The sequence below is a fragment of the Cetorhinus maximus genome, chromosome 2 (assembly GCF_964194155.1).
Source record: "Cetorhinus maximus chromosome 2, sCetMax3.hap1.1, whole genome shotgun sequence".
Classification (NCBI taxonomy): Eukaryota; Metazoa; Chordata; class Chondrichthyes; order Lamniformes; family Cetorhinidae; genus Cetorhinus; species Cetorhinus maximus.
Genome location: NC_135880.1, coordinates 97,229,900 through 97,254,280, shown reverse-complemented (window position 1 = coordinate 97,254,280; position 24,381 = coordinate 97,229,900). Strand labels below are relative to the sequence as shown.

The window sequence follows — 24,381 nt, the reverse complement described above, 5'->3', positions numbered from 1 at the left end:
GTTGAAAACATTTCTACAGGCTGCTCAACTACCACAGGCATCACCCACATTTGCGATCTAGCTATATCATTACCCAGAATAAACTGAACCCCTGCAATGGGCAATTTTTCCACCACTCCAACTATAACTTCACCCATCTTCCATTTGCTCTTTAAATTTACCTTCCACAATGGAATAGATTTAGCATCTCCATGAACCCCACTTATTATTACCTTCTCCTGCAACACTCCCTCTGAACAACAAATATCACTATCCCACAACATAAAGGATTGACTAGCCCCTGTGCCTCTTAAAATTTTAACATCTTTACCTACTCCACTCTGTACACATGGAAAGATGTTCCCTTCACATACAAAGTCTTTAAACATTTCTGCAACCTGCTCCTCAGAATTCTCTTGAGTAAACTGTGAACACATTCCCACTTTTTTACCTTTCACTGATTCTCCCTGTTTCACCTGTACACAAACCATTGGTTTCTCCTGTTCCTGCACCTCAGAACCCACAGTGCTTTTACTTCTGGAGCTTTTCTGTACCCAATAATTCCTACAGATTTTCCCTGCAATCTCCAACACACTGACTTCGTGTGCCCCACTTTATAACAATGAAAATATCTCAATTTTTGAATGTCACTTCTACCTTTAGCACCTTCCTTTTTATTCTGAGAAAAAACTTCCTGGGAACTTCCAGCTACCCCTTCTCTTCCATGACTACCTGCCTTCCTTTCACCTTCCCACTTTTCATCCTTTTCCAATTTGAAAGGGTGACGAAAAAAAGGTTTAGCTCTATGAACTAACTCATAATCATCAGCTATCTCTGCTGCTTGTCTTACAGAATCAACCCTTTGCTCCTCCACATGAGTTCTCACCACCGAAAGGATTAAATCTTAAAAATTCTCCAAAAGAATTACTTCCTGCAAAAGTTGTCCCTATTTTTAACGCCCATATCCGCCGGTCAAAATTACTTTGTTTTACTCTTTCAAACTCAATATAAGTTTACCCAGGCTGTTTACCCATAATCCTAAATTTCTGCCTGTATGCCTTAGGAACCAACTCATATACACTCAAAATAGCTTTTTTCAACCACATCATAATTCACCAACATTTCTTCTGAAAGCGAAGCATAAGCCTCAAGCACCTTACATAACAACTTAGACTGTAATAATAATGTCCAGTTTTCTTGTGGCCATTTCATCGGTTTAGCAAGCTTCTCAAATGAAATTCAAAATGCATCAATATCTTTTTCCTCAAACTTTGGAAGAACTTGTACAAGTTGAAACATATCCCCACTGGGTTCTTCTCTGGAGACAAATCATTCCTCACCTACTGACATCTCTTTTCTAACTGCTAACATTTGCAGTTGGAATTCTTTCTCTCTCTTTTTCACTTCCCTCCTTCTCTATCCTCACAAATTCTAAATCCCTTTTAAAAGCCATTTCTCTGTCCTTTGCTTCAAATTCAAGCTTTTTCAGTTCTTTTTCTTGTTCAAACTCTAGCGTCTTCATTTGTAACTTAAGCCTCATTACCTCCAGATGTGACTCACTAGTGTCAGTATGTTTCCAGTCCAATGAAAAATGAGGCATTGCTAGATTTGGTTCTTGGGCATGAGGTAGGCCAAGTGGATCAACCATCAGTAGGGGAACACTTAGGGGACATTGATCACTATATCGTAAGGTTTAGGTTGTCTATAGAAAAAAGCAAGGAACAATCCAGTGTAAGAAAAATTAACTGGTTGAATGCCAACTCAATTGAGGTAAGAATTGATTTGACCCAGATAAATTGGAATCAAATGTTGGCAGCCAAAACTGTAACAAAGGGCTGCCTTTAAAGAAGAGTTAGTTTGGGCAGAGACAAGGTATATTCCTATGAAGGGAAAAGGTAGTGCAAACAAATCCAGAGCTCCCCAGATATGATGGACTGAATGGCCTCCTTTTGTGCTGTAACCATTATATAATTCTTTTATCCCCTAAAAAAATTATATTATAGGCAAGCCCAGGTTTAATTTACTTCTGATTTAAGTACACAATTTTAGTTTTTTTTAAACAAATGATGGTTACCATCATAGTATTATTACTTGCATGATTGCTTTACAACCTATCATTATCACAGTTGGGGGCTGGAAGTTAACAGTTTGATTGACAGGTTTGAGATGTTATTACGGGATTTGCTGTCTTTGATGTGGGGCCTTAAATACAAATGTTTGCTTTTATAAGGGATTAAGAATCTGGAGGAATTTAAATGGCTTTTAGCAATGTGAGTCATGGCTCTAGAGGTCTGCCCATGGTGGATAATGGATGAGTTAGCATGGAAGGTGTAAAAGCAAAGAATGGCGGGTGAGGGGGCATGGGTTGGCATAAGTTGGCACTAAGTTGGCATCGGGATGAGTGGGGGCATGGGTTAGCATAGGATGATACGTGGGGCCAAGGAAATGAGTGAGGGGCATGGATGATATGAGGGGCCATGGGGGGAGGGTGGTGGTGGACAGAGGGACATAGGTTAGCATGGAGAGTATGAGGAGCCATTGAGGGTGGGTGGGGGCATGATTTGGCATGGATGGAGTCGGGGAGTGCGGGATTTGAGGACTCGAGGGCCTAACATTTTTTATTACAATCGGTGAAGTCACAGAGCACCAAGATGGGCCTTTTCATCATCCCGCCTCAGCACTTGGCTGTTTCCAATCTGTTTCTGGGGGTGGAAGGCCTGACTCCGGCATGCACCCGCCGCTCCGGAATGAAAATCGAGCTGTTCGGGGCTCTCCTGAGGAGGGTGCACTGAGTGGGGAAATAACCAAACACTGCGCACCCACCTCAGGAGCAAAAGTTCAAGCCATTCTTTCAATCTTGGAAATAAATGACAGTAGATTTAAAATGTAAAATGGGCTGAGCTGCACTCACATGTTGATGTGCATTCAGCCTATTTTAACTCCTGTATGGTTTGTGGCAGCTAACTAATTTCAGACAGAAATGCAGTGTGTCCAAAATTGGTATTGTGCTGTGCTTTGTCATTAGCTAAACACGGGTAGGACTGCATTCATGAGCTTCCAATTTTAAATGTTTTGTGTAAAGAGAGCATGAATGTTTAAATTAACTTGCTTTGTTCAGACTGCTATGTAATTAAATGAGCTGGGGTTAAAATTATTTGGCATCTTGATGTTTCTGTCTATTGCTTATAGACTGACATTCTACTCTAAGTGTAAGTGCTCTAGTTATGTGTTTTCTGTATCCATTTTTAACAACTTGCATTTATATAGCACCTTTGACATAGTAAAACGCCCCAGGGGGCTTCATAGGAATGGTAGCAAAAATTTGACACCAAACTACTTAGAGGCATTAGGATATGACCTAAAGAGGATTTAAGGATTTCTCGTAAAGGAGGAGTGAGGTAGAGAGGCAGGGAAGTTATTTGTAGATGGGTCCAAAACTTAGGGCCTAGGCAGCTGAAGGCACAGGTGCCAATGATGAAGTGATTAAAATCATGTTGTGTAAGAGGCCAGAACTGGAGAAACGCAGAGATCTTGGAGAATTGTAGAGCTGCAGAAAGTTACAGAGATAGGGAAGGACAATGCTACAGAGGAATTTGAAATCAAGGATGAGAATTTTAAAATCGAGGCACTGACAGACCAGGGACTAATGTAGGTCAGTGAGCACAGTTGGGGGAGCAATCAGTGAATGGGAATTGGCACAATTTAGGATAAGGGCAGCAGGGTTTTGGATGACCCCAAGTTTACAGGAGGTAGACCATGGGTTATCAACCAGGGGAATATTGAAATAGTCAACTGTGAGGTAACATAGAAATGGATGAGGGTTTTAGTGGTAGATGAACTGAGAGGGTTGGGAGAGTGACGAGAGAGGTTGTTTAAAATGTTAAAAATCTGAAACGCAACCAAACCATCCTCAAACATGCCAACTCCTAGTTTTAGAGGAGGCAGATTGGGGGAATGAGCAACTAACCCGCTCACAAGGAGTGGCTCAGTTACTTAATGATGCTAATGTGGCTGTAGGCCTCTAACGGCTGCTGATCAGGTTTTTTAATAGCTTGGGATCCCCAGCAGCTGATGGAAGGTAAAAAAGACTGGATCCAGAGGTTAAGGACAGAATTTTTCATTTGATGTTTGGGCTGTGCCCACCACGCTTGAGCGTGAAATAGGGCGTGATAATGTCACCGAGCATCCTGATGTCATCGTGCACTCGGGTGATAATTCAGTCGGCGGGCGTGCACGAGAGTCGGCAGCGCACCCGCCGACAATTAAGATGCCTATTAAGGCCATTAACGTTGCAATTACCGGGGATTTTTCGTTGCTTGTCCAACGTTACAGTTGGCAGGTGGACGAATCGGCCAAGTGGCCTTTGCCTTTTTGAGGAAACCTCGTCCAAGGGCGGGATGAGGTTTCCAAGATTAATTAATAAAAAGATAAAAACGTTTGGACAGAATTTTCAGCATTCATATGTTTAGGTGGCTCATTCTGATGCGTGGACGTTTTTTTTGGCATTTTAAAATCTTTATTTATGGCTTTTAGATTCTTCAGCTCCCTGACGCAGCTCTCTGCCTTCAGGGAACTTTCATTCAGCGCACCCCACTCCCGCGCTGACTTCAGCGCTAGCCCTCCTTCTGCCCCCACCCTGGCAGCGCTGAGCATTTCAGCGCGCCTTTCATGTTGGCTGGCCCGTTAATTGGCCAGCCAGCGTGAAATCGCAGTCGGGGGGCCAATCGCGGGTGGCGGTCTGTTTCCCGGCCGCTCCCAGGCCCGCCGACCACGCCCACATGGTGAACTGATAATCCCGCCCTAATGTCTTTTCAGCAGTGTGTGTGGGCTTGGAGGAGCTGGAGTGAAACCCCTGGACCCTCCCTGCCTCTCAAGCAGACTTGCCCCCTTCCCCATAACTGGCCTCCCGCCTTGCAATCCAAAGCCTCACAAACTCCAATCCCCTCCCCGTCCTCCCCAGCGATCTTTCCTCCACGCCACCCCCCCCACCCACAACCCCCCCCCGCCCACCCCCACCACGAGTGCAAACCTTCTTTTTGACAGCCAACCAGCCTTTCAATGAAAAAGAGAAAAAATATTCAAATGAAGTCCTGCCATTAAATCAGACATCTGCATTATCCACATTGCCATGTTTCACGGCTATATGACTGGTCCACGCCTTCCCTGTTTCTCCGTAGTTTTGGATGGATTAACTGTATTTGACTCTTCACAGAGATTTTCCAGCACATACAATGTTTTGCTTATGTCACATTCCCCTTATTCCCTTTACCTGTGCTCAAAAGGATATAAGCATAAATCAGCATTTATTTATCATATAAGCATATATCAACGTAACAATAGGAAAGAGTAACAGTAAAAATAACGCTATTTGGAATTGGGATATCGGTGAAAAACAGTCACGATTCACTCATCCTGTCTTTGATAAAGCAAAACTTGCCTAATATGATTTGAACAGCATTCCCTGTCAATAGAAGGTTCATCGGAAGCATGTGTCTTTGATTTGGGTAGAATTACATTTGGGGAAAAAAAACAGATTTAAATGCCATTTAAATGATCAGAACTTGCAGTCATTTTGTACAAATAACATTTTATTCAGTCTCCACAAAGAACATAAATTTATTGTCATCATCGCATCAATAAGCTACAGCAATCAAATCCAATGGTCAGAAATCATTCCATCCTATCTTTATCAGAATGTCAGAAATATGTAATCTGCTGATTTAATCAAAATGCAAAAAACATTTCAATATCAGGTTAGAATTACATTAATGCACAAAAATCTCCAGGTATTATTTTTAAAAATGAGAATTACTGTTGTTCATTATCTGTTGTGGCAGTAAATATGTATACTGATCTTTGTGTGAGAGATAAAAATTAGTTATATTTAGTGTTCATAAAAGTTCATTGTACATGTATGATACCCAAATTGTTACATTAGAGTGTACCAACCAAATAAATCGAATAAGTAAATATAACTTCATTAGGTCATATTAAACTATTCTAAATTGGTACACTTATATTGCTATTCAAAGACTTGCATAGTAAAATATTGGCATCTTTCCATAAGATCAGAGCACAGACCATTGCTCAACAGATGATATTTCTCTATTAAGTATTTCTCTATTAAAGTTTATCATCAGCTGAGCCAGGTCCAGATATGTGCATAATTTAACTCAATACAAAACTAAGGTATATTTTTAAATGAAAATTGAGCTTGATAATTTTCTTTTCTGCTTTTATTTTGTATATAGTAGGTCCACTTTATAAATTTCAGTTATCTTCCTTTATACAGACCATCTCTGGCTCCAGCCTTCTGTTAACAGAATCAGTTGCTAGCATTAGAAACAAACTGTTTTTACAAACTGCAGTTCTCTACATTATATTAATCTTTTTAGAATTGTGAAAACCAACTTTTTTAGCATTTGCATTCCTTAATAGAATTTATTCTATGCCAAATTATAATATTCTTCAAATTGCCATAATTGATATTTCTATACTATTGTTATCTCCTTATAGTACATCTCAAACATGAAGTATTTTTAGGCATCTGTATTGGAAGCTATTGAGAAGGCAAGGTCTTTTTGAATAGACATTAATGTCTGGTTAGACATTCAGAGGAAACCTGATTGATGGATACTGCATAGATACTATAGACCTTAACTATTATAATGCAACATATCATTGACTTTGTTAATTCCAAAATATAGGTTTAGATAGCAACTGCTTGCCCTTCCTGCTTCTCCCCAAACTTTTACTGAGATATTGGTGCTGCTACCCTAAAGAATTGAGAAGAACCATAATCATAAAAGTCATTAACATCTGGCAAAACAGATACTATCTGCACCATTTATAACTATTTCTTTCATTTTCTACCTGTGATAGGTTGTATGACACAACACATTTTCCTGCAGTTGAAGGAACGTGATGAGTCATGGGTCCATTACCACCAATAACGTTTCTTCATGATTAACCATTGGAGTCAGCATTGAGAATCATGAATTCTTTCTTCCTACTCATTGGAAATCAAGTAGTCAGCCATTTTAGCTTCAGGGACACTACAAACAACATTTTAAATGATCTATGAATATGGGCAGAATGCTAACAACATGTGACCACGCTTTTGTGCTTTTGACGTGATGCAAACTAGAAATTAAACAACAATATCATAAAACTTCTGTTATTCACAAAAACAAAACAGCAGATCCCAGTCAAATGTACTTTATTTACTTACGGCTCAACATAGCTGCACTAATTGTCATTAATTCTTAACCGAAACTAAACATTCCACTTTCAAACTGAGCTTGTCATCTCAAATATTTTATCTTTAAGCAAACAAAAATTCAAACACATCTACATTTAACCCTAATCTTACTGAACAAGAACTCCAGACAAAGAGAATGGATTATATCACCAATTCTCTAAGGGCTAAAAGTGCTGGTACACATATGCACACACACTTCCTGGCAAACCCAGTCAATTTCATAAACGCCATTTTGACAGTTTTGTGAGATCAAGTTGCTGACAGAGGTTTTTTTTACTGTTTTATTTCTGTTAGTTAAACAGTGTTTGATCTTTATCAGGTGATGAGAATAGAATTTTTACACTTAAAAATGCTTGCTGTAGCATTTCTTAGGCTAACTGTGTGTAGTTCTGATCCGCAGTTGCCAACAATTCAATGTGACAAATATCGCATTGTCACAAGGATTGTGTTTTTTTGACTCCTCATAATTTTATGTAGTACGTTTAGTATTTGCTACGGTATACTATAATGTGTCTTTCAAAAGGTTTTACATTTACTGCATCTGAAAGCACATTGCTTCTTAAAAAAATGTTTTCATATGTACACTGTCAGTTGTCACTGATATCTTTCAATTTCAACCATTTCAGAGTTATGGACAACTTCCTACTTCAATGTGTCCAAATAGTTGAAATTCTATTGCAATATGACCTGTTTTATTTTGTTCTGATCTGTATCATTTCTATAGAAATTGAAAATCTGTGCAGCTGATATACATTTGAAAATAAAAGCTATTGCAGAACATTTTTTTTCAGGAACCTTAGCAGTAATTTATACAGCTAATAACTCTTAAGCCACAAATCATGGCAGTGACACAGGACAGTGACGCAGCTATTTATAGAGCTCCAGCAATTTAACAGGAGTTTTAAAACATAAAAGAGGAACTTGACCACTATTTACAAAGAAGAAAAACTTGTAATAATATTTTTAAGAGTGTGATTTGAACAATTCATGTAGTAGTTATTCCTCTTAACGTATGAAATCCAATCTTTTCAGAATGTTAAGCTTTTAACTTTTTTCTTGAATGATTAGGGTTAACATGTAGAGATGCACAACACTTATTAGTAATGTGATTAGGTGAACATTTTGTGAAATTTACTTGTTCAAGATAGGGCTCACAAACTTCAATTACACACTCCCCAATACACTGTATGAAAAAGAAAATAGTCAGGCACTGATCACAGAAAGCTTAGTTTTTCAGTATCCTCAATTGATGGTGTATTAAGTGCATGGAGTAAGTACAGAATTTCATTAAAAAACCACAAATTAAGGCTAATTTATTTATTTTTTATCTGAAGGAGTAGCTTTCATCATCATACTCTAGTTCATCGTCCTCATCATCATCTAACAGTCCATACTTAAATTTCCGGTAAACTGTACCATCCTGGCCCATGTAGACAATATCATCGTCATCATCCTCTTCATCATATATTTCTTCCTGGCGATCTTTGTAGTCAGTTGTTTGAGCTTCTTGAAAACTAACACTGCCTCTGCTTGCATTATAAACTGGGATGGATTTGGCTTGATTGGACAGTTTCTCATATCCTGCTCTGTTAGTAGATTTTGATTTTGAACAGGTCTTCAGCAGAAGGAATACACCAATACCAATACCCAAAATAAGTAGCACTGAGGCAGTGACAAATAAGGTAGATTTGCCTGCTCCTTCTTCATCCGGAACAACAACTGCTTTTCTTAAAACACATTCATCTGCATTTTTTAAAAAGGAAAATAGATGTAAGATTTCCACATGTCACGTTGAGTAGTCTTCTTGGAATAACAAATACAAATTGATTAATTAGTGCTCATTAAAAAAAAAACTGCATAAAAATTACTGACTGGGGCTGAATTATTTTGAAAATAAAACTGAAAAACTCAGCAGTGAAGATAAAATAAATCTATGAATTATGGTTAGGGTTTACTACAGTGTTTTGAAGTCATCAGCTGATAATTTGTTACGAATAGATACAGCTACAATATATATATGTATCAGAATGCTCAAATTATCAAAGATCCAGTCTTCAGTGAGAAAAATTGTTGTAAAACTTGGCTAAAATTCAATAGGTCCTTTAGGTTATTTGTGGAAATATTGTATTATTCATAGAATGCTGCCAGGGACAAGGTTTCTTTGTAGGACTAAGGGCGGAATTTTCCCAGAATTGCACTAAGTGCTGTAGCGGGCGAGTAAAATAGAGTCCTACCTGGCGAGAAAAATGACAGGTTTTCACACTGTATCATCCCGAGCCCACCTCATTATTTATTCATTACCGTGAAACACGCCGTTTCCGTGGCGAGTGGGTTTTCATTCGTCCACCCGCCTTCATTCCCTGTTGTACCACACCGGCCGCCATCTTTAAAAGGCAGTCGTTAGCAAAGCGCACATCGCCACCAGCTCACCACCGCTGCCCAGGAGACATGGCCAGCAAAGGAAAAAAGACTGCAGCCCCACCTCCGCTTCAACGATGGGTCCCTTGAGCGACTGTTGGATGCCGTGGAGGCCCGCCAGGATGTGCCCTACCTCCGCTCTGGCCGCAGGATGGACAGCAAAGTCACCAGCCCAGCCAGGGAGGCGATGGCAGCAGTGGTCACCACAAATGCCCTGCAGAGGAGGACAGCCACCCAGTGCCTCAAAAGGATGAATGATCTCCTCTGTTCCGCCAGGGTAAGTCACTCTTTTCATCACTCCCAACTCACACACTCACAAACTCATCACACATCCACAGGCCCCTCACTCACTGCCAGTGCAAGGACATCACCATTCACTCTCTCACACACACTGTCATTGTCCTCATCCCATCCATGGGACCACTCACCACCCACACCGGCCAGGCATACTTATCATCTGGCCCGGCAGGTATCCTGATACACTCTCCCTATCTCTATCCATGCAGGACAAACTGGCACACAACAGAAGAGAAAGGTCGCAGATAGTTGGAGGGATGCCGGAGGTCAAAGTTCTGACAGAATTCGAAAACAGAGCTATCCAGCTGACCAGTGATGACTGGGACTGGTCCTGTGCTGACGGTGAGGTCGGCGCTGCTCTACCAAATGAGGATCCAGCAGTGCAACATCCATCAGACAACCATGCCGTGAGTGATGTGTCCTGTTTCACAGGCCACTGCCAGGCACTAATTATCTCTCCTTGCTTTCGCAGGCACATCTGCCAAACAGCTGACAGAGTCCATGACCTAGGGCCTCCAATCAAGCCCCAAAGAAACCTTTGAGGAGGAATCTGACGACACCCTCCCTGAAGTCCTGTCACAGCGCTAACCCACACCCTCCACCAGCGCAAAGACACACACCTCGGTGGGACCTAGCTTTAGAGTAGCCTCGGGATCACAATATGGTGAGCACATCACACATTCTGATCCACAGCAGGCGGAGGCACGGACTTCCCAGGACCCCGGCACTTGGAGGACTGGTGGAGGCCAGAACGTGGCTGAGCCCAAGTCAGATGATGAGTCTCTGGACTTGGTCATGTCACAGTTGCTGGTGCTGCAAAGGCAAGCTCGGGAACATCAGCAAGGGATGTCCACTGCACTCCTCAGCTTGCACGGCACGATGGAGGAGTCCGTCCATCTTCACTCTGAGGTGATAGCACTGGCATTGCAATGCTCTAAAGTCAACACTGCTCGGATGGCAGCCACCATGGAGACCTTGGTCCAGGATGTCACTCCTGCACTGCTCCGTGGGCTTAACTCTATCATTGATGCCATAGTTGGCCTCTAACGGTGTACGCAAGAGGAGTGCTGGGCAGCACAATCTCACTCCAGCTATGTTTTCTGCTCCCGGAGTCAGCCAGGGACCCTCGGGCACCCATAGGGAGGAGGATCAGCAGGTGTACACCCCGGGGCCATCCACCCAGGGGACTCTGGGAGTGACTGGCCCATCCGAATCCCCTCTTCTTGTGACCTCCGCAGCTCCAGCTTCACAGGCCAAGGAGGGTGCCACTGCTGCACAGCAGGACCCCAAAATCAGGCCGGGGCCCACCAAGTCTTAGCCCTCCAGAGGACACCTGCCAAAGTCATCACAGACAGGGTGTCACAGTCAGCAGGCTGCCTCCATCTCTGCTGTAGATGTCCGGGGAGCACCAAGACATAGCGGCAGGGTTAGGAAGGTTTAGTAAAAGTAGTTGCACAGCCTGGCCATGGGTGTTGGTCACTTGTACATACTATTCACTATTGTCAAAAACTCCTGAGAATGTCTCCCTGCCTATGGCTCCTTGTTCTGATGAGCAGTGTTCTTGTCACTCAGATGTGAAATCTTTCTGCACAAGATAATGGCAGATGTCTCAGTCCAGGGCCTCTTGCCTGTGCTCTGCGCAGCCTTCAGACCACAGTGATGGTCCAGCCTCACACTCATATTACTGATGCCTGCACCTCAGCGGTGCTGGTCATTGCTGCCAGAATGTTGTGGGCAGGCACCACAGAGTTCCCTCATTCTCTCTGTGTGCTCTCAGCATCTTTAAGGTGGGGCTGGCCCCCATCTCTTCAACATCTGCGACCAGTGACGCTGTGCACCAGCTCCTGAAGGGCTGAGGTGCTGAAGGCGGACACAGCATCAGATGCGTCTAAAGTTTCATAGCTGCGCCTCTGAGATGGCCCTGATCATGGCGCGCAAGCAAGCTGCCCTCGGCCAGACAGGAGTCAGACATTCTCAGAGGCTATGTGAAGATCTATGAACTGTCATCATCCTCCTGTGATCGAGCGACTATTTGGGCTGCCACTGCATCTCCATGACAGTAAAATTCTCACAGAGGGTATTGGCGCTGCCATAAGCCTGGCTGGAGTCAAACATTCACAACTGCGATGTGAGGATCTACGGGGACACCTCACTGCATGTCATCATTATCCTCCACAAATCTGGCAGCTATGAGGGCCTCCCGAGTGCACCTGCCTCTTCTGACCAGTGCAAGAGCCTCATCCCCATCATCGTCACCACCGAGGACCCCCTCACCCTCATCCCCGTTGATGTCCTCCTCATCGTAGGAGACCTCCAGCTCCTCCATCTCCTCCTCAGCCAGCTCTTCTCCCTGTTGCAGCACCAGGTTGTGAAGGGCACAGCAAGCGACGACGATGTGTGACACCCTCTGTGGACTGTATTGCAGGGCTCCACCAGACTGGTCCAGGCACCAGAACCTCATTTTCAGTATCCCGATGGTCTGCTCCACCAAATTACGAGCTGCAGCATGAGCCTCATTATAGCGTCGCTCTGCTGCCGTCTGATGCTGCTACACGGGTGTCATTAGCCAAGTACTCTGCGGGTAGCCCTTGTCCCCAAGGAGCCAACCCTGCAGCGTCTGTGGACCCTGGAAGGCTCCAAAGATCTGTGACTGACTGAGGATGTAGGCATCGTGCACACTCCCTGGAAACCGTGCGCATACCTGCAGGATGCGTTTCTGGTGGTCACTCACCAGCTGCACATTCAGTGAGTGGAAGCCCTTGTAGTCCATCGAGTGTAGCAACAGAGACCTGAGCACCACATGAGTGCAGTCAATCGCACCCTGCACCTGTGGGAATCCCAAGATCAGTCTAATCCAATGGCCTTTGCATCCTGGCTGTCCCGGTCCCGGGCGAAATGTACAACGTTGTGTGCCATGGAGAAGATGGCATCCGTGACCTCATGGATGCATTTGTAGGTGGTGGATTGTGAGATCCCACAGAGATCATCTGTGGAGCCCTGAAAGGAGCCATTGGCATAGAAGTTGAGTGCAGCAGTCATTTTCACAGCCAGTGGCAGCGGATGCCCTCCATGTCCCCTTGGCGCCAAGTCCTGCAGTAAGTGGTAGATATGAGCCACCAGGTCCCTAGACACGTGCAGTCATTGGCGACACTGGCTGTCAGTCATCTGTAGGAATGGCAGGCAGTGTTTATAGACCCTGGGTGTCACTAGGCACAGACCAGCCACGGCTCGCTGTTGCTCCTGGGCAGCATATGCGGGAGCCCCAGCTGCCTCTGCCTTTGTGCAGCCAGGAGCCTCAGTCGCTCCCTCCTCCATCTTCTACAGTTTCTGTAGGCCATCAGGCATACAGCTAGGTCACCAGGATCCATGACTCTGATGTGGTCCTCCTGCAGCATGAAAGAGAGAGAGAGAGACGTGGTTATTATGAGTGTACTTAGCACCTTTCCTCACCCTGTGTGACTGCCCCTTAATGCTTCCCGGAGAGTGCTGGTCACCCCTCGGATGGCCAAAGATGAGTGCGCTGCATGGCTGCCCTGTCAACCTGTAACATGGGGGACACTGGTCCAAACCAGGATGCTGAGATTGCAAGGGGCTGTGAGCGCCTCCAGCAGTGACTGTTACATGGCCAGTGTTGTCGAGGAGATTGTATTATGTGTGCAGTCCAACTGCTCCACTGTCCAATAAAGTGGTGGCAGACTCAAAGTCTGTGCCAGGAGGGGTGGGGAGCAGGGATGGGGTAAGGTATGGAGCGCTTGGTGGCTCTTTGGTGCCTCTGCGTTGCTTGCATAGGTGGGCAGGTTAGGAGCCTGATCTCAGTCATATCATATATCCCAGTCAGGTTGAGCCTGACCTGTCTGAGTTGCAGCGGTGTGGTCAGTTTATACAGGTGTCCCCACTTCCTTCGCTCACCCTGCCCCCCCACCTCGATTGCCCGTGTCTGGGATGCAGCACCAGGGCAGCACTTGCCCCCCCACCAACAATGGTCGCCTCTGAGGCTGGACAGCACTTGCCACTGAACACCTCCCCATCCCCCTCAGCAATCGCCTCCGGGACCAGGCATCAGTTGCCCCTGCCCCCCCACCCCCGTCATCCCTGAGGCCTGTAAACAACAGGCAATGTGGAGAACGCTGCTGCTCATTCACCTCAATTCCCCCAAAGTGAAGGCACCAAGTGCACATCGTCTGCGTGCTGTTGTGAAACACATCGCCGTGCTTTCCCGCTGATGTGGATGGACGATACGGTGAGGTTCCGAGATCCTGGCGGGATGGCCTTTTAATTATATGCTGATGTATTACAATTAACTCCCCGCCGACCGATGGCGGAAATCGCAGATCGCCAATCAGCGGTCTGGGTGGACGATCGCGACCTTCCTTCACGCCTTCGTGAAGCAGGTCATGCCATACTTTCCACGCACACCACCTATCACGACTGCCACCATCAGGCTCAGAAAATTCCGCCCTAAGATCCTTCTGGCGCACAAAGAAAAATTAAAAATTTTAATTCCTAATTGTTACCAAGTTTCTTATGGTGGGTCCTGTTCAAAGGGCAATACACACAACCTAAGGTTAAAATCACTTTGGGGTCCAAATAATGTTATCAGGCTTTGCTTTTAAATATTAAATCCTGCAGTGGATGACCTCAAAACTCCGAAACACTAGCATGAGTATTGCTGAAAAAGGCATTTTGTTGAAGCTTTTTGTCTTGCACTCATCAGGACAATTGCAAGAATACTAATGTCAGGGGAAGCAACAACTTTATACTATATGAGAAGTGAGTGCTGATTAGTTGGCAAGTGGACTTCAATCAGCACTCTCTTCTCATACAGTATAAAGTTATTGCTTCCCCTGACATTCTTGCAGTTGTCCTGATGAATACAAGATGAAAAGCTTTGACAAAATGCCTTTTTTCAGCAATACTCAAGTTCTGTATTACCAAATGATTATTTGAAACACTAGGGCCAGGATTTTTCAGTGGGTATGTGGGGGCGGGCCCGACACACCGGTGCATAAAATGATGTGCAATGACGTCAGACGTGCGTCCTGGCACTGTCGCGCTGTCTCATGATATTTCGGTCGGCGCGCGCGCGCAGGAGTCAGCTGCGCGTCTGCTGATATTTAAAAGGCCTATTAAGGCCATTAAGGAAGTAATTAAGGTAAACTTTATGCTGCCCGTCCAACCTTATGGTTGGTGGGCAGGCGAAAAGGCCATGCGGCCTTTACGTTTTTTAGAAAACCTTATCCATGAGCGGGATGAGGTTTCCTAAAGCTTTTATGAATCAAATAAAACATTTATCTGAAATATAAAAACATGTCTCATCTCATGTGACACAGTCACATGTGGGGACATGTTTAATTAATTTTTTTTTCCATTTATTTATTTCAATAGTGTTTCAATCTTCCTGAGGCAACTCTGTACCTCAGGGAGATTGAAGTGCTCTTTCGCGCGCATGCCTTAATTGGTCTGCCTGCATTAACTGGTGGTGCGGAGCCGATTAGCTCTGCGACCGCCACCACCTGCTCCTGCCAAACCCGCCCGATGCGGGAAAAGTTCAGGCCTAGCAGTTAAAATGGTGGTGGTCATGACGTGTCTGGCATGAAGCAAATAGTACCTGGTCACCATTTTAACCAACTGACTATTCTTGCCAAGCTGGCAGAGTTTATATTTTTCCTTTAGATTTTGAATTTATCCCAATAAATACATGTTCTGTTTTTTCAGAATAATATTTGTGAGACATATTATTTCATGGACATTTTAAGACCTTGCTAACTTGAATTAATCCGTGGTGCTCAAAAACTGTATTACATTAACCACAAATAAGATAATGTTTGATGGAGTACCAAATCTTCCTACTTCTTTGGATTTTTGAGCCTTTTTTACATTTCTTTTCCTGTATGGTCGATCTTGTCCCTTCTATTACTTTTCTGGCACATCTATTTAAGAACAGATAGACAATACGGAATAGAATGAAGAGTTCTATTGCCCCTTTTGATCCTCCATCCCCTCATAGACATAGAACCTGAAGATATGACTCACATAAGGATAGTTTTTGAGAGAGCCGAGGTCAAATCCTAAGCAGGCATGTTCATGAAGAAACTAAGTGGTGAATTTTCGCCTCCAAAAATGTGAAGGTTGGGGTCGGGTAAGAAGTTAAAACTTTAAAATTCTCAATCCATACTTCCAGGTAAAATGAGGGGGGCAGCTAACCAGTTTCCAGGAGCTGAGTTGGTCCTTTAAATAATGAAGCTTGCAGCCTCATGTTTCCAGGACTGTCACTGACCTCATCTCCTCTGGAGATCTTCCTCCCACAGCTTCCAACCTGATAGTCGCCCAACCTCGGACGGCCCACTTCTGCCTCCTACCCAAAATCCACAAACAGAACTGTCCCGGCAGTCCAATCGTGTTAGCCTGTTCCTGCCCCACGGAACTCATTTCTCGTTATCTTGACTCCCTTCTCTCTCCCCTTGTCCAGTCTCTTCCCACCTACATCCGTGATTCCTCTGACACCTTATGTCACATCAACAATTTCCAGTTCCCTGGCCCCAACCGCTTCCTCTTCACCATGGACGTCCAATCCCTCTACACCTCCATCGCCCACCAGGATGGTCTGAGGGCTCTTAGCTTCTTCCTTGAACAGAGGCCCGAACAATCCCCATCCACCACTACTCTCCTCCGTCTGGCTGAACTTGTTCTCACACTGAACAATTTCTCCTTTAACTCCTCTCACTTCCTCCAAATAAAAGGTGTGGCTATGGGTACCCGTATGGGCCCCAGCTATGCCTGTCTCTTTATGGGGTATGTGGAACATTCCTTGTTCCAGTCCTACTCCGGCCCCCTCCCACAACTCTTTCTCCGGTACATTGATGATTACTTTGGTGCGGCTTCATGCTCTCGTCGGGACCTGGAAAAATTTATTAATTTTGCTTCCAATCTCCACCCCTCCATCATTTTCACATGATCCATCTCTGACACTTCTCTTCCCTTCCTTGACCTCTCTGTCTCAATTTCTGATGATAGACTGTCCACCAATATCCATTACAAGCCTACCGACTCCCACAGCTACCACGACTACAGCTCCTCACACCCTGCTTCCTGTAAGGACTCCATCCCATTCTCTCAGTTCCTTCGCCTCCGTCGCATCTGTTCTGATGATGCTACCTTCAAAAACAGCTCCTCTGACATGTCCTCCTTCTTCCTTAACCGAGGTTTTCCACCCACAGTCGTTGACAGCGCCCTCAGCCGTGTCCGGCCCATCTCCCGCGCATCCGTCCTCATGCCTTCTCCTCCCTCCCAGAAACATGATAGGGTCCCCCTTGTCCTCACTTATCACCCCACCAGCCTCCGCATTCAAAGGATCATCCTCCGCCATTTCTGCCAACTCCAGCATGATGCCACCACCAAACACATCTTCCCTTCACCCCCCTGGCAGTATTCCGTAGGGATCATTCCCTCCGGGACACCCTGGTCCACTCCTCCATCAACCCCTACTCCTCAACCCCCACCTATGGCACCTCCCCATGCCCACGCAGAAGATGCAACACCTGCCCCTTCACTTCCTCTCTCCTCACTGTCCAAGGGCCTAAACACTCCTTTCAAGTGAAGCAGCATTTCACTTGCATTTCCCCTAACTTAGTCTACTGCATTCGTTGCTCCCAATGCGGTCTCCTCTACATTGGAGAGACCAAACGCAAACTGGGCGACCGCTTTGCAGAACACCTTCGGTCTGTCCGCAAGAAAGACCCAAACCTCCCTGTCGCTTGCGATTTTAACACTCCACCCTGCTCTCTTGCCCACATGTCTGTCCTTGGCTTGCTGCATTGTTCCAGTGAAGCCCAACGCAAACTGGAGGAATAGCACCTCATCTTCCGACTAGGCACTGTACAGCCTTCCGGGCTGAATATTGAATTCAACAACTTTAGATCTTAACTCCCTCCCCCATCCCCACCCCCATTTCCATTTCTTCCCCCTCCCTTTTGTTTTTTCCAATAATTTATATAGATTTTTCTTTTCCCACCTATTTCCATTATTTTTAAATCTATAACTGTAATGCCCTGTCAGTCTTTCCACCCCACCCCCGCTAGAGCTGTACCTTGAGTGTCCTGCCATCCATTCTTAATTAGCACATTCTCTTAGATAATATCACGACCTTCAACACCTCTTTGTTCCTTTTGTCTGTGACATCTTTTGATTATCTGCTCCTATCACTGCTTGCTTGTCCCTACAACCACCACCCCCACCCCCCCGCCCCCACCACTTCTCTCCCCCACCCCACCTTAAACCAGCTTATATTTCACCCCTCTCCTAACTTTACTCAGTTCTGCTGAAGGGTCATGAGGACTCGAAACGTCAACTCTTTTCTTCTCCGCCGATGCTGCCAGACCTGCTGAGTTTTTCCAGGTTATTCTGTTTTTGTTTTGGATTTCCAGCATCCGCAGTAGTTTTTTGTTTTTATCTCACATTTAACTAGTTTTACAGAAATAACTCTGGCCAGCCATGTTTCTCAGGCCTCGGGAAATTTAGCAGCTAAAGGGAGTCCAGGACAGCTTTGAGGGAGAGGATAAGTATCTTTATAACACTGCATGTGGGCCAGGAGGAGCATAAGTTCAAAAGCAGGCCCTCCAAGTTTACCCTCTTGTCTTTGATCTGACCCCTTCATACTTAAATACCCTCTCCCACCCCGAGTTCAGGGATTGAACCCTTCCCACCACACTCCCCAGTAGCAGCTTCAGGCTCCCTGCTTGGGGCTGCAGCTTGCTCCAGAGTTCTCCCCACCCAACCAGAAACCAAATCTATCAATGAGATTGACTTCAGGGTGGAAATCATGGCAAGGTAAATATCCATGTGATGGAGTCAAAACTCCACAGCATGTGGGGAAACCTAGACTTTTGGGTTTTCCAACTGGCATTTCACCCTTCCCTTCTCCCTTGCCTCTGCAGCCTGCTTCTGTCAATATCAGGACTTAAAACACTACCAAGCCCTTCTGCCAACACAATGATAGAATCCAGTTAAAAACGTTCACTAGGACTCCTTGCAAATTTCCTGGATACATAAAAAATAGTTATAAAATACTCAAAAGCTATAGTTAAGAATCAACACACTTCTTAATTTTCAATGGACATGTTAATTGGCTCAATCAGAAATAACTTTTACTTTAGCTGATAAGCAATTGTACCCTTAGATGAATTTTGGCAAGCAATAAAGATTTAAATACGCTAACAGTCTTACCAAATCTCATTTCACAATCACAACAGTCTTCAACATCTGGCAGAGCAGATCTGCAACAGTTTAAACAATTGCCATCATCGAGATTTAGCAAGAGGCCTAGATGACAATTTGTGCAGTTGTAAAGTCCTGGTCCTTTACACTCCAGACAAGTGTCATGGCATTTGTCACACATTATCTCTGGGTCCTAATAAGAAGCATTAGGAAAAAAAATAGACATTAAGAATAATGCATCTCAATTAGTTATAATGTAAACAAACTGCAAAATTTCTTGCCTATGCACTGCTTCAGTATTTTGGTAAATAAAGATTTTTTTGAAAGATTAATTATCAGATCAATACTGTTTATAAATTCTAATTAGGTTCCATTAAAACAATAATAGTGAAAATAACATTAAGCAAATCAAGTTGAAGAATGAAAAGGCAAGTTTAGATTAGTTTTGAACCAGTGTTAGACTAATTTTAGCATCAGGTTAGTCTAAAGGTCTACCCTTCCTTCACACTCCATGATGCCTTAATTTTAGTCCTTCCAGCACAAAGTTTTCTGTGTGAGTTGTACTTCATACTCTTTCTTCAATATGTATCTTAGGGAGACAACATTTCATACTGTCTTCCAAGGTATGCTTTTATTGTATCCTTCTCTAAATCACTTCTTACCAATGAATATTGAGGATTATTCAGATCAAGGTGTGTTTAACATGTGGATGTTTCTTCTCATCTTTCTTCCCTCCATGTATTAAAGGTGAAGGCTAGAATCAAGGGCTTCAACAAGCAGATCTTCATATTCAAACTAATACTTTCCAGAGCTTGCATGGATAACTGTAGAGTTGCACTTCTATACTGGTTTAGACCCGGAAGTGTTACATTTTGCTGATAAAATAGATTTTGGCTTTGTAATCTCAAGACCATATTTTTCATGTCCTTTTTCTGTTGCATCTTGTGATAGTGTATTATCAGCGGACCTGATTTTTATGATCCCTTCCAGTGATATTCATTCCACTGAAAGTCGGTTGTTTTAATCATAAGGTCTTCTAAGACTACATTGAAGTGGTCTAAACTGACAAACTGGAGTCAAGGGTTGAAATCAACCTCGTGGGTCTTTGTTGTGTACAAGGTTATCTGTTAAATCATTCAAGCTTGAAGAACTTACATATTGGCCCAGATTTTAGGGTCGTAATGACAGTTAAACTGTTAGTGTTCACTGTCATTATTTTTGATGGCTGCGCACGCACAGTTAAATGCAGGAAATCCAGGGGGAAACTTTTCTCCCCATCGGGAGAGCCGTTCGGGAGTGGATGCGGAGCTGATTGCTGTCCGTGATAAGGCCCGCCCAGTGTGAAATGCGGCTCCTGAGGATAGCGGGAGTGGGTGGGCGGTGGCGAGAGTGCAATAACTGCCAGGTCCAATGGCGACCCGCAGCCTGTTCAAATAGCACGCAGGCAGCCTTGCAAAGGTTGTTTATCATGGCCAACAGAAGGGCTCCCCAGAGAGCTGCTGGTGAGCAGGCCAGGCAGGAGGGTAGGGCAGTGGTGCACTGTGCCCCCTGCTTTTCCAGCGAGTGCCTAGCTGCCCTCCTGGAGTAAGTGGCAGCATGGCAGGCGATCCTCATTCCTAGGGACGAGAGGAGGAGGCCCCTCCACATGACCAAACGTGCCTGGGAGGAGGTGGCGGAGGTGGTGAGCTCCCGCGACGTGGTGCGGCGCACCTGGATCCAGTGCCGCAAGCACTTCAACGATGTCTTGCACTCGGGAAGGGTAAGTACCATGTTGGCATTGGTCACTTAACTCAACAGGTAGGCTTTCCCCCCACCTCCCCCCCACCCCAACTCTGAGTGCAGTTAGCGCATTGAATCATTGACGGCGTGTGTCCCTCGCTGGGTGGGCCAGCAGATATTGCCCATGCCTAGTTCACCCTGAGAGGGTTGTGCTGAGATGGGTTCTGCACCCACAGCAATGTGGTAGACTGACACCCAGAGTACAGTTTTGGGGGCTACCTCAGGTTCTGCACCTAAGCGCAGGGCTGGAACTGCAAAACATCTCAAAGTCAGGCTGCTGACAGGCTGGGAGGGGAACTTCCAGGTGGCGGGGCACCCATCCATCTGCTGTCCTTGATGTTCCACATGCTTGTGTGTCCTTGCTTTGCAAGGTTAAACCATGTGGTGGCAAATGTGATGGAGGCAGCATGTGGGCAAAGGGGGTCAGCCCTGGCTGCTTGGTGTGAGCATGCGGCAGCTGCAGGGTCAGGATTCACTGGAGCCCTGCAATGTCCCACTGAGGTGGCGGTGGCAGGGATGTGATGGGAATCCAGGTACAGGGTGGACTAATCAATGCTCCTCTCCTTTTCAGGAGAAGACCACACACAACACCGCTAAGCGGATGCGGACTGGCAGAGGCCAGGCCCAGTTGGCCATAATCGCCAGATACGAGCAGGAGGCGATGGAGCTGAAGAGGCGCCATTTGCCCAGGTCCACCTGTGGCGGGGAGGCTGGGGTGCCAGGGGGAGGTAAGATTGCTGTGCACTGAGGTCACCATGTGTGTCCCAGCAGCCATTCCATTGTTGAATGTTCAGTGATTGAAGCTCCCAACATGGGTTGTCATTTGATTATGGAAGGATGAGCACATACTGATCCGGGGGACAGGGATGCACATTGACATTGTCTCCACTTGAACTAATCAAATGGCCTTTCAGCATCACCAGAGCAGAGCCGGGAGGAGGAGGCAGAGGGGCCACCTCTCACCCCTGAGGGCCCAGAACAATTAAAATCACCAGCATCACACTATCTCTGCCAGGCAGGCACCAGCGCAGATACTAGCACCTCGGTGAGAATTAGATCGTCGGCTAGTGTCCCGGGGCACAGTGGTGAGGGCACTTCACTCTCGCTTGAGGTGCGGGCAGAGACAGAGAATGCTCATGGCGCTGGCAGTCGGAGGACTGCTGGGGACCAGGCGCTTGCTCAGTCGGTGGCTGATGATGTGCCTCTGGAGTCGTCTGTGAGGCAGCAGATGCTGAAAGTCCAGCAGGGTCTGTGGGAGGACCTGGCAGAGATACATGAGGCAATGCGTGGCATGGTCTCCGTGCTGGAGGAGTCCACGCAGAGCATCACCGATGCAATGACCCTCATGGCCGAGCGCCATGCCTCCTCCATGGAGAGAATGGCGACTCTCATGGAGAGGGTCCTCCAGGAGAACAATTGGGGCCTCCTGGGGCTGCACTCGGACCTGCAAGCCCTCACAGCGGCATTGACCTCAGCTGGTCAGTGCCAGTGTGGGAGATGGATTGGGAACCAAGTATCCCAGCTAGGTGCCCATCCATCCATGGTGAGCAGGGAGGTCCGAAGCGACTTCACCTTGGCGCAGGAGCTGCCTGTCATCTCTGCGGGCTCCTTTCAGGGCACCCCGGATGAGCAGCTTTTTTGCCAGTGACCGTGGGATCTGATGAGGCTGCGGCAACTGGGGAGATGCCAGCCGTGGAACTGGCTGCTCCCTCCCAGTCGGGCCCATCAAAGGCTCCACGGGCCAGAGGACGCCCGCCAAGGTTATCAAGGCCAACAGGACAGCAGAGTGAGCAGGCTGTCTCCAATGCCAGTGCCAGCAAGAGGGGAGCATCTAGATGTAGCACCCGAAAACGTAAACTTAAGGCACCTTAGGCACACCACAGGCTTCTCACTGGTGGTTTTATGTTGCCCCGCTATTAGTTGATGACAAGTTGCTGTGATGTTGAACACCTTTGCATTCAATTTTCTTTCTGCTTTATTTTGTTAATTTATTAAATGTTTATATGTGAGCATGGCTCAGGGTGATTCCTCACTTCTGCAGGTGGACGGGAGCGCAGGATATTATGAGTGAGTTGCTTGTCTTTGAGTTTTATTGACAAGGCACATAGTTAATGTTCCTAACCAGGCAGATGTTGCTCTCAGGCATCGAGTCTGGAGCCTGCAGCCCTGGCATGTGTTGGAGGTCCAAATGTAGTGTGCTAGCTGAAGGTTCTTTGGATTAAAGCCTCCTGGATGTCCTTGCTTCCCTGGAGGTTGCCCGGGTCAGCGTCTACCCCCTCAGTGTTCTCCTGTGTGTGCTCATCCTAGGACTCACTACTGGACTCATCGTGTGCAGCCGGAGCATCTGCATCCAGATCTTCTTCCTTCACTGCATCGCCCATTTCCAGCGCCAGATTGTGGAGAGCGCAGTATGCAACCACTATCAGTGACACATGATCTGGGGGGGTACTGGAGTGCGCCCCCTGAACGGTCCAGGCATCGGAAGCGCATCTTGAGAAGACCAATGGTTCTCTCTACCACAGCCCTTATGGAGGTGTGGCTCCTATTATACTGCTGCTCAGCTTCTGTTCTTGGATGGCGGAGAGGCATCATGAGCCACATTCTGAGGGGATAGCCCTTGTCACCCAGCAGCCATCCATCAAGCCGAGCCAGAGCACCTCAGACATATTGAGGTAGCTGCTTCGCCACCTGTATACCCTGGCAGCAGGATAGTGGCGCTTTCTGCAGCCCCTTCCACCTTGGACTTTCTGTTGGCCCTGTGCCCCTTGTGCCTGCGCCTGTCCTCCCAAAGGTGGCTCCCCTGGAGGCTGAATGTGGACTTGTGGCCTCCTCTCTCTTCTGGCCCTCCCTTCCTCTTCAGAGAAGGTGTGTCCAGTGGACAGCACAACTCCCATTCCCAGGGTAAAGGAAGGCTTCCTGAAACCAGCAAGGCCCCAAAAATGAGGTTTACTCCAGAGTTCTGACCTGGAGCCTGTTACTCCTGTCCAAACAGCTGTGAAGAGTTTTGAAGTATTCCTGCTCACACAGGCAAGTAGCATAAGTTTAAGCATTAAATGCCTGACGAATAACATTTGCGACCCCACTCGCCCCTCTTATCCCGCCCGTGGATGAGGTTTATACAAATGTGTCCTACCCGCCTGCCCATTGTGCCCATGCACCGACCTGAAGATCGCACGGGCCCCGAAAAATCAGTGTCAGTTACTGGCTCAAGGGCCTTAAGTGGCCTGTTAATTAATGGCGGGCGTGCATCGGAGAACATCACGCGCCCGCCCACTGAAATATCGCGATGGCGCGTGGTGACGTCAGGACACTCACCTGATGTCACCGTTAATCATTTTACGCGTCAGCATGCGGGGCCCATCCTCACACACCGACATGAAAATTCTGGCCCAGGAGTCGCTGTCAGCAACACAATGCAGGGTTGAAGTCCTCAC

The 24,381-nt window shown here is 46.1% G+C and overlaps 1 protein-coding gene across 1 annotated transcript in view; it reads right to left on the bottom strand.

The window, feature by feature from the left end:
* Window positions 1-5,561: 5,561 nt before the first annotated feature.
* Window positions 5,562-24,381, bottom strand: part of pcsk5b (proprotein convertase subtilisin/kexin type 5b) — a 459,575-nt gene continuing 440,755 nt past the window's right edge. The window contains exons 36-37 of the mRNA XM_078567301.1: window positions 19,178-19,361; window positions 5,562-8,983 (exon numbers count right to left, since the gene is read on the bottom strand). Of these exons, the coding sequence (XP_078423427.1) occupies window positions 8,565-8,983; window positions 19,178-19,361 (603 nt within the window). The 3' untranslated portion in view covers window positions 5,562-8,564. The remainder of the gene's footprint in view (window positions 8,984-19,177; window positions 19,362-24,381) is intronic.